The 13,573-nt window shown below is 34.5% G+C and overlaps 1 protein-coding gene and 1 non-coding gene across 2 annotated transcripts; both read right to left on the reverse strand.

Moving 5' to 3' along the window:
• Positions 1 to 1,260: 1,260 nt before the first annotated feature.
• Positions 1,261 to 1,332, reverse strand: TRNAD-GUC. The gene has a single exon. It is a non-coding gene; the product is annotated as a tRNA-Asp (tRNA).
• A 2,439-nt stretch (positions 1,333 to 3,771) lies between these two features.
• LOC109157138 (protein IQ-DOMAIN 14-like) lies at positions 3,772 to 5,526 on the reverse strand. Its single transcript, XM_019305036.1, has 5 exons — positions 5,335 to 5,526; positions 5,101 to 5,253; positions 4,786 to 5,022; positions 4,574 to 4,693; positions 3,772 to 4,501 (listed from the first exon to the last, which is right to left on the reverse strand). Exons 1-5 carry the CDS (start codon positions 5,479 to 5,481, stop codon positions 3,935 to 3,937), a joined length of 1,224 nt encoding a protein of 407 aa, XP_019160581.1. The 5' UTR covers positions 5,482 to 5,526; the 3' UTR covers positions 3,772 to 3,934.
• Between the last annotated feature and the right edge of the window lie 8,047 nt (positions 5,527 to 13,573).

Consider the following 13,573-nt stretch of genomic DNA (forward strand, 5'->3'; position numbering starts at 1 on the left):
TAATTGGTGGTACATTTAGATATGCGTGATGGTGCTTTTAGTCCAATGCATTGACAAGCATTCTCGTGTACGCCACCGTTTTTTTTCCCATTTTCATTTGTGTTTTAGTTGTTGATCTGAGCTTATCCAATGGCCCGTCTGCACCTGAGGAGCCTGCCTCTTAACATGATAATGTCAACATCCTCGTTTGAAACAGTAACAATGATGTCATCAGATCACAAAGTACTTCGCTAATAAATCATTTTTTAAACACCCCTTAATTACTTTTTATTCTACTTAAGAGTTTTGTTCTAGTTAATTAAGAGTTTTGTTCTAGCAATTATAGAATTATTATGTAGGGTTGAATTCATATTAGGAATAAATATAAAATTAATTCTAAACTCACATACTTTATGATTACCTCTAACGGGTAGGGACAAATCACAAATATATGTTCTCGTCCTAGATAGGGACATAGGGTCTTCGTTCTCGGCCATATTTACTTATTTTTTTTGAAGAATAAATACCCAAAATGGTCCCTCGACTATAGCTAAATTCACAAATTGGTTCTCGACTTTCAATTTCAACCAATTAAGTCCTTAACTTTATAATTTTGACACGATTTGGTCCTCCATCTATTTGACCATTTGTTGACTGTGATTTTTGAGGATATATATGTAATTTCATGGTCCACCGTTGATTTTTTAAGGTTCCGGTTGCATTTCCAGACCGCACTGTTACATTTGAATCCACTGTCGAAAGCAATCTACCAAATCCGGTCGTCTTTCTTCATCCTCCATTTGGATTCAATGTAGTTGAGTTCGTACCAAAGCGAAGAAGACAGCGTGTTTCTGAACCAGTGCAACATCATACTGGAGGCCTCCACGTGCTCCGACGAAAGCTAAAGGTTCTTTTGGAGATCGTCGATCACGGTTAACAAACGGTCAAATAGATGGAGGACCAAATCATGTCAAAATTGCAAAGTTAAGGACTTAATTGGTTGAAATTAAAAGTTGAGGACCATTTTGTGAATTTAGCTATAATCGAGGGACCATTTTAAGTATTTACTCTTTTTTGAACCATCTGAGTAATCTTATCATGTTTATGATAAATCAAATTATTAATTTATAATTTTGTTACAAACTATTACATGCTTGAGGAGCCGGGTTCGAATCCCTTTGCGCCTTTTGCTGCCGGCTTCTTCAATCTTCTCCATGCCCATCATTTATCATTCTGCCGCCTCAGTTTTCAGGAAAACGTAGTGGAAAAGCTACAAAAGTACGCCGTTGCCGGGGATCGAACCCGGGTCACCCGCGTGACAGGCGGGAATACTTACCACTATACTACAACGACTTATTTGCTAGGTTTTATTAGACATTTTATTTATCAATGAGGGAATTGAAAGATGACAAAACCATTTTGAATGTAACCAGGAAAGTGATAAATGAAGGTTAGAGGTCTCTGTACTATAACATTTTATTCAATTTAGTCATTATACCTTAAGTTTGTTTAATTTAGTCTCTGTATTTTTAAAAGTTGTGTAATTGAGGACAATGGTTAATAGTGTTAATATTATCGTTAATTTAGGTTACGTGGCGGTGACGATATTTATATTCATACTCATATATTACTTTATAAATATTTAAAATTAATTATGTTTACCACCAATATATTAAATTAATATGTTCAAAATAAATAATTACAACCATGTTCCTAATGAGATTTGGACAATTGTTCTTAGTTTCACCATTTTTTTTTAAAGTAGAGGAACTAAATAGAATAGAATAAAGGTACAAGGACTAAATTGAACAAAACACTATAGTACATTGACTTTATAGATACTTTGACCGATAAATGGACGAGAGAAAAAATCTTGCCACGTGTCTTGATTTAATGGGAGGAGAAGATAAGAAAGTGATAAAAATTGTGACTCATATTTTTGGAATGAATTAAAGTGTGTCATATAAGTAGGGAATAAAAAGTGAAAGTATGTGTTGTATTATTGTGTAACAAAGATTAATGCTAAATTGGGTTAGGTGTAAATAAATACTCCGTACAAATCCTGATTTTAACTAAACTTGCTAATCTTTTTTTTTTTTTTAATACTAACAAACCTAATCCAGATTTTTGTATAGCGCCATTAATAAGTAGTTGATATCAATCCATTTTGATCAATAATTTACTATAACGAAATAATTGATTACAGTTTTTAGTCCTTAATAAGTAATAATGGACTAAAATGGTAAATATAATTAAATCATGACTTTCCCACCCATAACCTAAAACATTTATTTACATTTTTATTATAATTTTTATGATTTGATATAACTATTTTCAATTTATTTTTATATAAATAATAATTATTATCATTATTAAAATAATTAATATTTATAAAAAATAATTTTATAATAAATTTATGTTCACGTTTTAAAAAGATTAATCAAACATGAAAAAAATTATCTTTTTGCCAAACCCAAAAAAATAAAAAAATAAAAAAAAAACACAGTTTTTTTTTTTTAAATATTCAGCTAAACACTAGCAAGTAAAAGTATTTGTCTAACAATAATTCATCATATTTCAGGAACCGTAGTAATCTCTACCTACGTTGGGGCTACTACATTGTAGTATCTGTTCATATACTTTCTCAACCTACTGAGACTCGAACTCACAATTTTCCAAATGAAAGTCTAATCTAGGTACTATTAGACCACATAGTTCTTGTTTAATTTAATGATTCACTGGAAAATATTTAGGAGAAGAGATTAAAGAAAGTTCGAATATCAATCAGAACAGTATAAGAATTATGTTTCAATTGTTATGCTATGAACCCGTGTCCAACATGCATTATGGACAAGGTAACGATGCCGTTAGTGGCACCGTTATCTTTCATTTTTTTTTTTTAATTTTAAATTTCAGACCGTTTCGTTATAAGAGTATATGTTCATAATTTTATCACTATATGTTCATAATGTCATAGCTCTGTGTTCATAATTCCATAAGTGTACATTCATACTTTCATAATTGTACATTCATAATTCCGTAACTGTACATTCATAATTCAATAACTGTAAATTCATAATTTTTGAAGCTCTATGTTCACAATTTTAGAGCTCTATGTTCATAATTTTATCACTATATGTTCATAATGCCAAAATTTTGTGTTCATAATTTCATAACTATACATTCATAATTCCATAACTGTACATTCATAATTCTATAACTGTACATTCATAATTCCCTAACTGTACATTCATAATTTTCGAAGCTCTATGTTCATAATTTTATCACTATATGTTCATAATTGTAAGTTCATAATATCAGAACTCTGTGTTCATAATTTCATAACTTACATTCATAATTCTATAATCGTACATTCATAATTCCGTAATTGTACATTCATAATGCCACAAACGAGTAACGACGTCGTTTTGGACTCGTGTTCACAATGCATTATGGACACGAGTCTACAACATAATTTGTCATTATGTTTAAAGTAGATAAATCTTTTATATATATTGACATTTGATATGTATACTGAACCAATGAGTTGCTTTTGATTTATATTCTTTTAAATATTTTGTCAAGCTAGAGTGTGAGAACCTTAATATTGAGGATAGAGTTTTATTATATGTATTTCCAAATTTTACTAACTCAAATTTACTGGCGGATTTTAATAGACATCAGCAAGTTTTAATAGAGATTTTTTTTTTTTATGTGGGCTCCGTAAAAATGTCTATATTAATATTTTAAGAATGAGAATAAAAATTAGAAGTAGAGAATGAGATTAGGATATGACTGATTTAAAGCTTTATTTAAGTGAGTAGAGTTTAAAGTGGTCAAGTGTTTAACTGCTCACTTGCCTAAACAAAGGAGATAACAAAAGCTAAACCACATCACTACCATCATTACATTACTATCCTCGTCACCCTTCCTTTCTGACAACATCATCTCATCTTCACCACCATCTTGAATTGGTGGTTGAACATGGCGAAATCTCTCCCCCAACGCTCTCCCTCTCTGTATTATTATTATTACACCAGTACTCCGACCGCTTCTCCACCCCTTCTTCACCATTCTTGACGGAGATGGAGTAAGATAAGCATCTCTTCGCCGGCGTGGAGGGCCTCTGCCGGGGTGCGCTCTGTGATCGGAGACGGGCTTTTGCCGACTCCGTGGCGGCCATATATCCCGGCGATATTCCAGATATGCTGTAACGCGGGGCGAAACTGGCTGATCGGTTCGTGGGGCAAAGGCGGGGAGTGTTTGCCGTTGAGTGGCTCTTCTCCAGATTTCCCGGGCTCGTTGTTGGCCGCACTGGCTTCGGTTTCGCCGGAGAAGGGGTCGCCGGCGCTTGAACGGAAGAAGCTGACTTGTGCTGTAGTGATCTAATTCTGACGTTGATTTCGCCGGACTTTACCGGATTTCTTCTCTGAATCGCCGGAGCTCTGCTTTTCCCCTGCTTTAATGGCGTCGTCTTTTCTCTTTCTTCTCCGTCAACAACATCGGTGTCTGAACTCCATGCCTACACAACTCTAGGTTTCAAAAAGACACACTAAAAACTAAAAACCCCAGATCGAAATCCAAGAAAACTAACCTGAGAAGGGCATCTTTCTCGCATAAAAGCAGCCTTTTGGGCTTGTAACATTACTTCAAGTTCTTGAAGCGTCGGCGGGCAGTCCCTCCAAGCCTCCCCAACTGAACAATGATCTCTGAACTGAAACATTTCAAGATTTTCTTGATTAGACGACAATATAATGGGCTCTGTTCTTGAAGATCAGAGGAATATAATATGATTATATGACTTACAATTGATTTTCTTTCTCGGATATACTTAGATTCCCAGGAGTTAGTAGAGCCTGAAAACATGGATTTCCGGGCGGAATCCTGCGAAATCCGAGCACACTGTTCCCTCATCCTTTCCTGAACTCGAAACAGAGCCTGCATGCATTTTAACGTTATCCGTGCTTGTCGTCGAACGTTCTGTCCCCTTATCAAAGCTTGAAGCTTCACAATCCCCTTCAGAGCAACCAGAGCTCTCTTCGCCTGCAAAAGATCATATCATATCACCATATCTATTCCATCTTTTTCCATTTTCCTCAACACAAAAGTAACCAAACTTACCAGATAGCATCTGAAAGCGGTTTGAATAACCGTCGCCGCGCAGAGCAGCCTTCTAGAAGGCGGCGGTGTACGGCTGATGATCTCCACTCCTCCAACACTATTTTCATCTGCGGTTTTGCTGAACAGCCATCTTCTTCCCTTGTCTCTTTTCTGCTAATTAAAACCCATATATTATATATATCAACTGTTAAAACAATTCTTATCTAACTACATTCTCATAAGTTTTTCTCTTACCTTTTCTTCTTCCTCGTCCCGCTTAGAGTGTCGGCTCTTTCTGTCCTTGCTTGGATACCTGATGAACACCCTCTTGAGTGCTGTCAGCCATGAATTTGCTCCTAGCTTTTTCACCATGGAAACAGATTCCGTGTACAACAAAGGCATGGGAGACTGATACAACCCAGGAATATTGGTTTTCTGTTTGTTCCTTTTACTTGGCTCCTAACTCCTAAATAAATAAATAGAGTGAGAAAGTCAAGAAAGTACAATGGACTGAGAATGAAGAAATCAGTCCACATCAACAACTCAATTGATTACATGGATAAAGTGTTGTTGATTACATGAATAAAGTTTAAAAATAATGATTTAGGATCAAATTTCATTAACGATAACCATGTTCAGTTGAATTATCATGATTTACATCATTTCAAATGCTCTGTCAAGTTAGGATATGAGATTCTTGGAATTGAAAATTTAACTTTTTTTATACGAAAATAAAGAAATCTTATTTTATGAGTTTATTACACGGACTCTCAAATCTTACTTCTTAAATTTTAATTCCTAATATAATGATCACTAATAAATTATGGAATATTTTTTTAATGTGAATTTCAATATAAATGTCGATGTTATAATTTTGTGTATAGAAATAAAAGTTGAGAGTAGAAAATAGAAGTATAATATTTTTCTTTTAAAAGTGCATTTTTTTTTTCTTTTAAAAGTGCATTTAATTTGAGTCTAAATAGTAAATACTGTAGAGCACTTGTTTACTAGCACAAGTATCAATATTGGTAGTAACTAGTAAGCAGTAGAAGTTAGTAGTGACAGAGTTTAGTAGCTCATACATCAATGCTACTCTAATTTTAGTAGTGATGTGAATTTCAAGAAGGCCAAATTTTATCCTGCATTTTCATTATTTTAGTGTTTCCTTTATAAGAAGCTAATAATATAAACCCTAAAAATCAAGCGTAATTTGGTTTTAAATTATTCACTTTTAATCCTACAACTACTAGGTAACATTCATGCATGTTTAGTCTTCTTCAAGTACTAACTTTTATTGATGTTACTTTTAAGTCTTTTGATCATTAAAAAAAATGTTAGAATGCATCATATTTTCACTTCAAATTATATGTTTTTTTTTTTCTTTTCTAAATGTGTTGAGACATTCACGTTGGTGTTGTTTGAACTAAAAATATGAAAGATTTTGGCTATTTTTGAACTGAAAAATTAGTTTAAATAACTAAATGTGACAAGAAATGAAAGCTTAATTTGCACTGAATGTGACAAAAAAATTGTTGATGACTTAATATAAAATGATTTAGAGAAAATTGCAGCTTAGATCCTCTAAGACAAGTATAATAATTTTTGTCCGAGTTAATACCCAAAATTGTCCTCGACTATAGTGGTTTTTCTCAATTTCGTCCTAAACGACTTTGGTGACATAATATCGTCCCAGACTTTTGTGTTTCGCTCAATTTAGTCCTCCATTTGTTATTTCGTCAAATTAGTGTTAAATAAAGGGACAATTCAGTAATGTCAATATTGATCTCTCTTTACTTTCAACTTGTGAAGTGCGAAATTCCTCTTTCTTGTACGAATTACACTCAGAATTACTCCCGGACCTGCAAATCAAATTTTATATTCGCAGTTTTAGGAGTAATTCTGGGAGTAATTCGTAAAAAAAAAACAGGATTTCGCAGTTCACATGTCTATGAGTAAAGAGATGCCAATATTAAAATTACTGAATTGTGTATTTATTTAACACCAAATGGACAAAATAACAAATGAGGGACTAAATTGAGCAAAAACACAAAAGTCTGGGACTAAATTGAGCGAAACACAAAAGTCTGGGATGATTTAGGTCACCAAAGTCGTTTAGGACGAAATTGAGAAAAACCACTATAGTCGAGGACGATTTTGGGTATTAACTCATTTTTGTCCTAATTAATAGTGTTGTAATAGTTACCTCTAATTAGTCATCTTAGGGGGTACTAGAATTAGGGTCTTAGATGATAATATTGCAATTCCATACTAATTAGAGATGAAAATTACACTTGACATAAAAATCTAGAGATTAAAATTTACAATTTTCTAATAATTTAATAGTCGTGGAATCAAATATGAAAATAATCATTTATGTTTTAATCTCTAACTTTCCAGGAAGGTAACATACTTGGTAAAAATAAATGAAATTAAATACAACTACTAAAATTAAAAATAAAATAAAATTGTCCGTATAGCGCAGCTAGCTCAATTTGTTATAGAGGTAAAATTTATTACAAAGACAAAAGATTGAGTCTTACAACAATAAGATGGAGCAATTTGAGAGGCTCCTTGTGTAGGCGATTTCACCTTCTTGTCACAAGAATAAAATAAAATTTTAAAAATGTTATCATAAGTGATAAATAGAACAAAAATGAACTATTTTCTTCTTCTCTCAAAAGTATCGAATCTCCAATCTCAAAGCCTCCACATCTTGACCCGACAAATTATTTGGGAGAATGTAAATCCACAAATTATGTTGTGGACTCGTGTCCATAATGCATTGTGGACACGAGTCCAAAACGACGTCGTTTTTAGGGAAAACGCGGCATTCCAGTTTTTAAAAAAAAAAATTGATTTTGTCTCGCCGTTAACGGCGTTATTCGTTTATGGAATTATGAATGTACAGTTACGGAATTATGAATGTACAGTTATGGAATTATGGAATTATGAACACAGAGCTCTGACATTATGAACTTACAATTATGAACATATAGTGATAAAATTATGAACATAGAGCTCTAAAATTGTGAACATAAAGCTTTGAAAATTATGAATGTACAGTTATTGAATTATGAATGTATAGTTACGGAATTATGAATGTACAGTTATGGAAGTATGAACACAGAGCTCTGACATTATGAACTTACAATTATGAACATATAGTGATAAAATTATGAACATATGTTCCTATAACGAAGCCGTCTGAAATTTAAAAAAAAAAAAAAACTGGAAAATAACGATGCCACTAACAACATCGTTATCGTGTCCACAATGCATGCTGGATACAGATCCATAGCATAACAATTGATGTAAATGAGGGTGATTCAATTGCTCAACAAATTAACTATTTTCTCAACAAACAAAGCACAAACCATGAATCGATAAGTATAACATCATATCAAATGGTTGCTTGTGAAATAGAAGTGATTCAATTCACACACAATATAATGATTACAATATTTTAGGTAGACACTTGGCAGATTCATAATTAGCGGTGATGATGAATAAGTGTTATCCACAAGCGTTACAGATATTATAGTATCATGCAGACATGACAAATGTTAGATGAGTACGGATGATTCCCTCTTCTCGGCATGCTTTCACATAAAATATTTTCCTTTGTCTGATTTCGTTCGTCCGGCCTCAACCATGGCCTAACACTAGTACACTTCAGCCTGCTAGCTTTCTTGATCTTAATTGTTGCAATTATCTGTTTCGTTTTTTTGTTCCCGACGAGGCAGGCTTTTCCTAGTAGAGGACCGGCCTTCATTCTTAATTTCTGATTGTGGGTGGTTAACGTTGTTGTGTATGTATATGGGTTCAGCGTTCTGCTCACATTATTTAATGACAGACGAGGGTTAAGGATCAGCTAGCACAGCTGGTTCACCTAAAAGACTTGAAAGTAGACCTGGCAATTCGTGTATACAGGTCTGTTAACAGGTCGACACGACGACACAAACACGATAAAGCTAAATACAGATACAACACGTTATGATTAACGGGTTCAAATTTTGACACGAACACAAACATGATTGGTTAACGGGTTGACACAATAGACACTCTTTAATTTATTAACAGGTTTCAAGTCGTGTCTGAAAAGCGGTGGATGGAGAATTCTGAAAAGCGAGATTCTAGGTCAAAATTCATGAATAGCAAGAAAATTCGATGCCACAAGCGAAGTGCAAGTAGGTTGGACACATGATAATGGACTGTCCCAAGTTGAAGAACCAGTAAGAGACTGCGATCGTGGTACTATCCAACATAGTGATGATTCATATTGTAGTAAAAGTAATGTTCTTGAGGTTTCATCTAGTAAGTTGTTGAATGCGTGGATTCTTGGTTCTGCTAGTTCTTATCGCATATAACCTAATAGCGAGTGGTTTACCACAAACAAATCAGGAACTTTTGGTTCTGTTTTTTTGAGTGATGATATGTGTCATAATATTGTTGGCGTTGGTGATCTGAAATCAATTAGAATGTATGATGATGTTGTTAGGACTTTATGTGATGTTAGACATATACTAAGATTGACAAAAAATATGATTTCTCTGAACACTTTCCATGAAAATGGTTTTATTCATTAAGCTGAAATGATACTTTCCATGAAAATGGTTTTATTCATTAAGCTGAAATGATACGAAAATTATTAAAATTTGTAAGAGTGCATTATCTGTAATGAAATGCAAAAGAACAATAGGGAATATTTATAAATTGTTAGGGATTACAGTTGTAGGTGGAGTTCATTTGTTGAGTTTGATGGTGATAACTGTTGGGAAAAATTGCAACGTCAACGTGCGATCTGGAAGCCTTTTAAGAAGCACGGACACTATTGGTGTATGGTTGAAAGGAAATCTGTGCCGTGTTATAATAACACTACCTTAAAAGCGTTATTTGCCCGGTAACGGTGCAGTTAGAACCCTGGCACGCTTTCGACAGGCTACACAGACCTACTACGGATAGCTTGCACTAGCAATCACGTAGGCGAACCTCACTATTGCTCAGACTTGAACATGCAAGCACGGAATTATATATTATAATATATATTATATAATATAATATATATTAGTGACGAAGAAGGAAGAATGAAGAAGAATATGTTTCTTCTTGGTGTGTTTTAGACAAAGGAGGGCTGTCCCTTTTATAGTACAGGACTAAGAGACATTTAAGCAGCCACATCCACACACTTAACACAATTCATGCTTGCCACATAATTATGTCCGAAAATGATGTCCTTTGAATGGACTATTTCCAACAATCCCCCACACATTCAAAGCAGAAGGCTAGGAGGCAACAATGTCTGAGCAATACAAATGAGTTGATCTTAATGTCAGTGTTTGAGAACTTGAACTGACACGTAGTGACACTGAGTAATTTTCTTCCCAGGAGTGATGTGAATCTTGAACTCACCGGTTAGATAAATTTTGAACTCGAATGCACACACCAACTCAAAAGGCAGGTCCTACAAAAGTCAAACTCTTTGACTTCTTACGAACACCTTTAGTATTAAGGAATGTTACGTCTGTCTCAAATATAGACTTCTACTATACCCTGACAAAGTCTATCACAACATAAACTTTTAACTCTGACAAGTCTTACAACATTATAGATTTTACGTCTTGTGAAGTCCATCTCAATACAGACTTTTAACTCTATCAGGTCTATCTCGGTATAGACCACCATTAAAGGCTTATAGAGTAGTTAAAGACATAAATCAGTTGTAAGTCTTTTCTTTCTATCACAGGCACTGTTATTGGCAACGCAAATGACAGTTTGTGAATCACAATGTGGTGAAGGTGTTGGACACCCCCACAATTACACGGTTATCACCATGTTTCTTAGCCACTCAGCTTCTTGAGATAACCCCATTATCTTTCATAAGAGGCGGTTAGCCATTTTCTACTCAAGTTAGGGGTCTCTTTAGGTCTATCTCAACATAGACCATGGTAGCCCTTTTCCACTCAAGTTAGGGATCTCTTTAGGTCTATCTCAACATAGACCATCCTAATTGAGTATAAGAGGCTAAACTTCCAATGTGGGACAACATGGATAGGCAAAAGGAAGCATTTCCTTTTAAATGCTCCCAACAATCCCCCACCATTAAAGGGACTTAGGCTGATGCTGTCATTGCCTGACAACGATCAAAACAAATTTTCATGCCAGTGTATAAAACTTGAACTGTCATATAGTGACATTAAGTACTTCTCTAAACGGGAGTGAATTTGATCTTGAACTCATCGAATAGACAAAGTTTGAACTTAACGCACTTAATTTGCTTTGGTCGCTTTAAAATATGTGAGGTCATACTCTTGACCCTGAGATATCCCCTGTTAGGTCTATTCTAGGATAGACCTTCAACTCTGTCAAGTCTATCTCAACGCAGACCACCATGACTGGCTACAGAGTATCTATGGGCACCACGAGCACTTTGTACTCATGTCATTATGCGGTGAATTCATTAGGTTTGTCTCAATAAAACCACCCTTTCTCAAAGAGTTATGAATTCATTAAGAGCTGTAGCTCAACCTCACAGGTACACACACTGTCGGAATGACCAACTAGTGTACTATTTTGTAACTCTTTTCATGGTTTCGTTTGACCACAGAAGTGGGATCCACCACGAATTCATTACCACTTGGACTTTAAGTCCTTCCAATGAGTCAACGACTAATTCTCATAATTAGCCCTCAAGTAAGTTGATTCTCTTGACCAAACTTACATGCACTTTGACGAGTACTTCGTTTACTCGTAAATAATCCCTTGAGATTTTCATGTTTAACATGACACATTCTCTTTCATCATTATTCTCAATACCACAGAGAAACTTTTGATGAAAATATATGGAGTTTATTACCCCCACAATGCAACACTTACAAATATTTTTGTCAAACGTATTTGATCTCTTACTCAGACTGATCTTTGGTGCCCAACTTTAGCTCCTTTGTAGACTGAGTTTTGCCGATTTGCTTTGTGGAGCATTATAGAAGCTTCGCACTCTGCCTGATACATGCTCAACAGTTGAATATATTTCAACAAACTTGGTTATCTCAATTGACCACAATTACCCTTTAACTAGGAATTATAGGTATTTCAATATGACTCAACCAAGAGTTTAAATAATATATATATATAAATGCTCATTGTTAGTAAGCCATAGAAATAATGTTGTTCACATGCTACATGAAGTTGAACAATATAATCACAAATTTCACATCATATTCTTATAAGAAATTAATCTCATACACAAGGAATATGTTCGAGTTCATATTTATTCGGAATATCTCTCAACAATGAGACTTCAGAGTTGCCACTAGCACAACTTTTTCCTTCCCTTAAGGAATTTAAAACTCATATAAAGCATTCATAGGGTGCAGATCAATATTGCAGTACTTCAACAACTTCTATTGCAAGGCTTTGATTGTATTAGCAACATATGAAAGTCAACCTCATTTCAGGTAAAGATCAAGTGGCGCTCTAACTAGCCTGCATAATCAACACCCTACTTCTTAAAACTCCCAGGTCGAGTGGTGAAACCGAAGTTTACTTAAAAACCATCTTCCTAGATAGAGTGTTCAAGAATGATGACTTTTCCATGTTCTCACTAAATTACAATTGAAGCCTATGATATATGCTCTTAATTTTATACAAATAATTTTAGTAAAAAGTTTGAGCAATATCTATGCACGAATTATTTCAATCAATGTCATTAGTATTCAAAATACTAAAGAAATAAGTACTACTAAGTAATCAAAATCTAGACAGCTCAACTAGAATTCAGTACTAAGATAACCATACTTCATGCGAACCCTTAAAACTAGAGCAAATATAGTTACTCAAAATAACTATTTATTTAAAGAGACTCAATACTCATCTTGCTCTGTCAGATTGACTTTTGCTAGTTTTGCCCTTCTGATGGTAGCACTGGTGTGCTCGGTGTCCTTGCTTTTTGCATGTGAAACACCTTCCTTTGAACTTCTTGATTTTTCTACTCCTTTTGTTGTAGACAGTTCTGACACTTTGATTTTCAGTTCCATTGGCACCGTACTTTTCTGTCAGTGATTCCCAAATGACTTTTGCCGAATCTTGTTTGACATAGATGTCGAACAAATCGTCATTCATTTGTGACAGCAGGTATCCTCTGGCTGTCGCATTGTCATTTCTAAATTGAATCAGAGTTACACCCGGTTCTTGACCCGGAATGTAATCTATTTCAGGACTGCTTTCTCTCGATTCTTCACCCGGAGTGTAATCAGGTTCATGGTTACATTTTGTAGCACCAAACGGAGAGAACACTATTGGAGTAGGTTCAGTTGCAACTGAATATAGCACGTAAACCAACTTTAATTGTTCAAAAAGAATAAGCATTCTTTTAGCCCACCTACTGTAATTTTTCCCATCAAGCGCGTTGATTTTTGATAGATCCGGTATGACAGTAGGTGCCATAATGCTGAAGGTTGACTGTTGCAAAATAACGTTTTTAACTGTTGGGGAAAAT

The sequence above is a fragment of the Ipomoea nil genome, unplaced genomic scaffold (assembly GCF_001879475.1).
Source record: "Ipomoea nil cultivar Tokyo-kokei standard unplaced genomic scaffold, Asagao_1.1 scaffold2761, whole genome shotgun sequence".
Taxonomy (NCBI): Eukaryota; Viridiplantae; Streptophyta; class Magnoliopsida; order Solanales; family Convolvulaceae; genus Ipomoea; species Ipomoea nil.

Bases quoted from the DNA above. Each gene is read 5' to 3' on its own strand.
- LOC109157138 (XM_019305036.1), bottom strand. From the start codon at position 5,481: ATGCCTTTGTTGTACACGGAATCTGTTTCCATGGTGAAAAAGCTAGGA. The intron at 5,023-5,100 runs GTAAGTTTGGTT...GATCTTTTGCAG, and splicing joins CCGCTTTCAGATGCTATCTG to GCGAAGAGAGCTCTGGTTGC. The intron at 4,694-4,785 runs GTAAGTCATATA...GAAATGTTTCAG, and splicing joins TCCGAGAAAGAAAATCAATT to TTCAGAGATCATTGTTCAGT.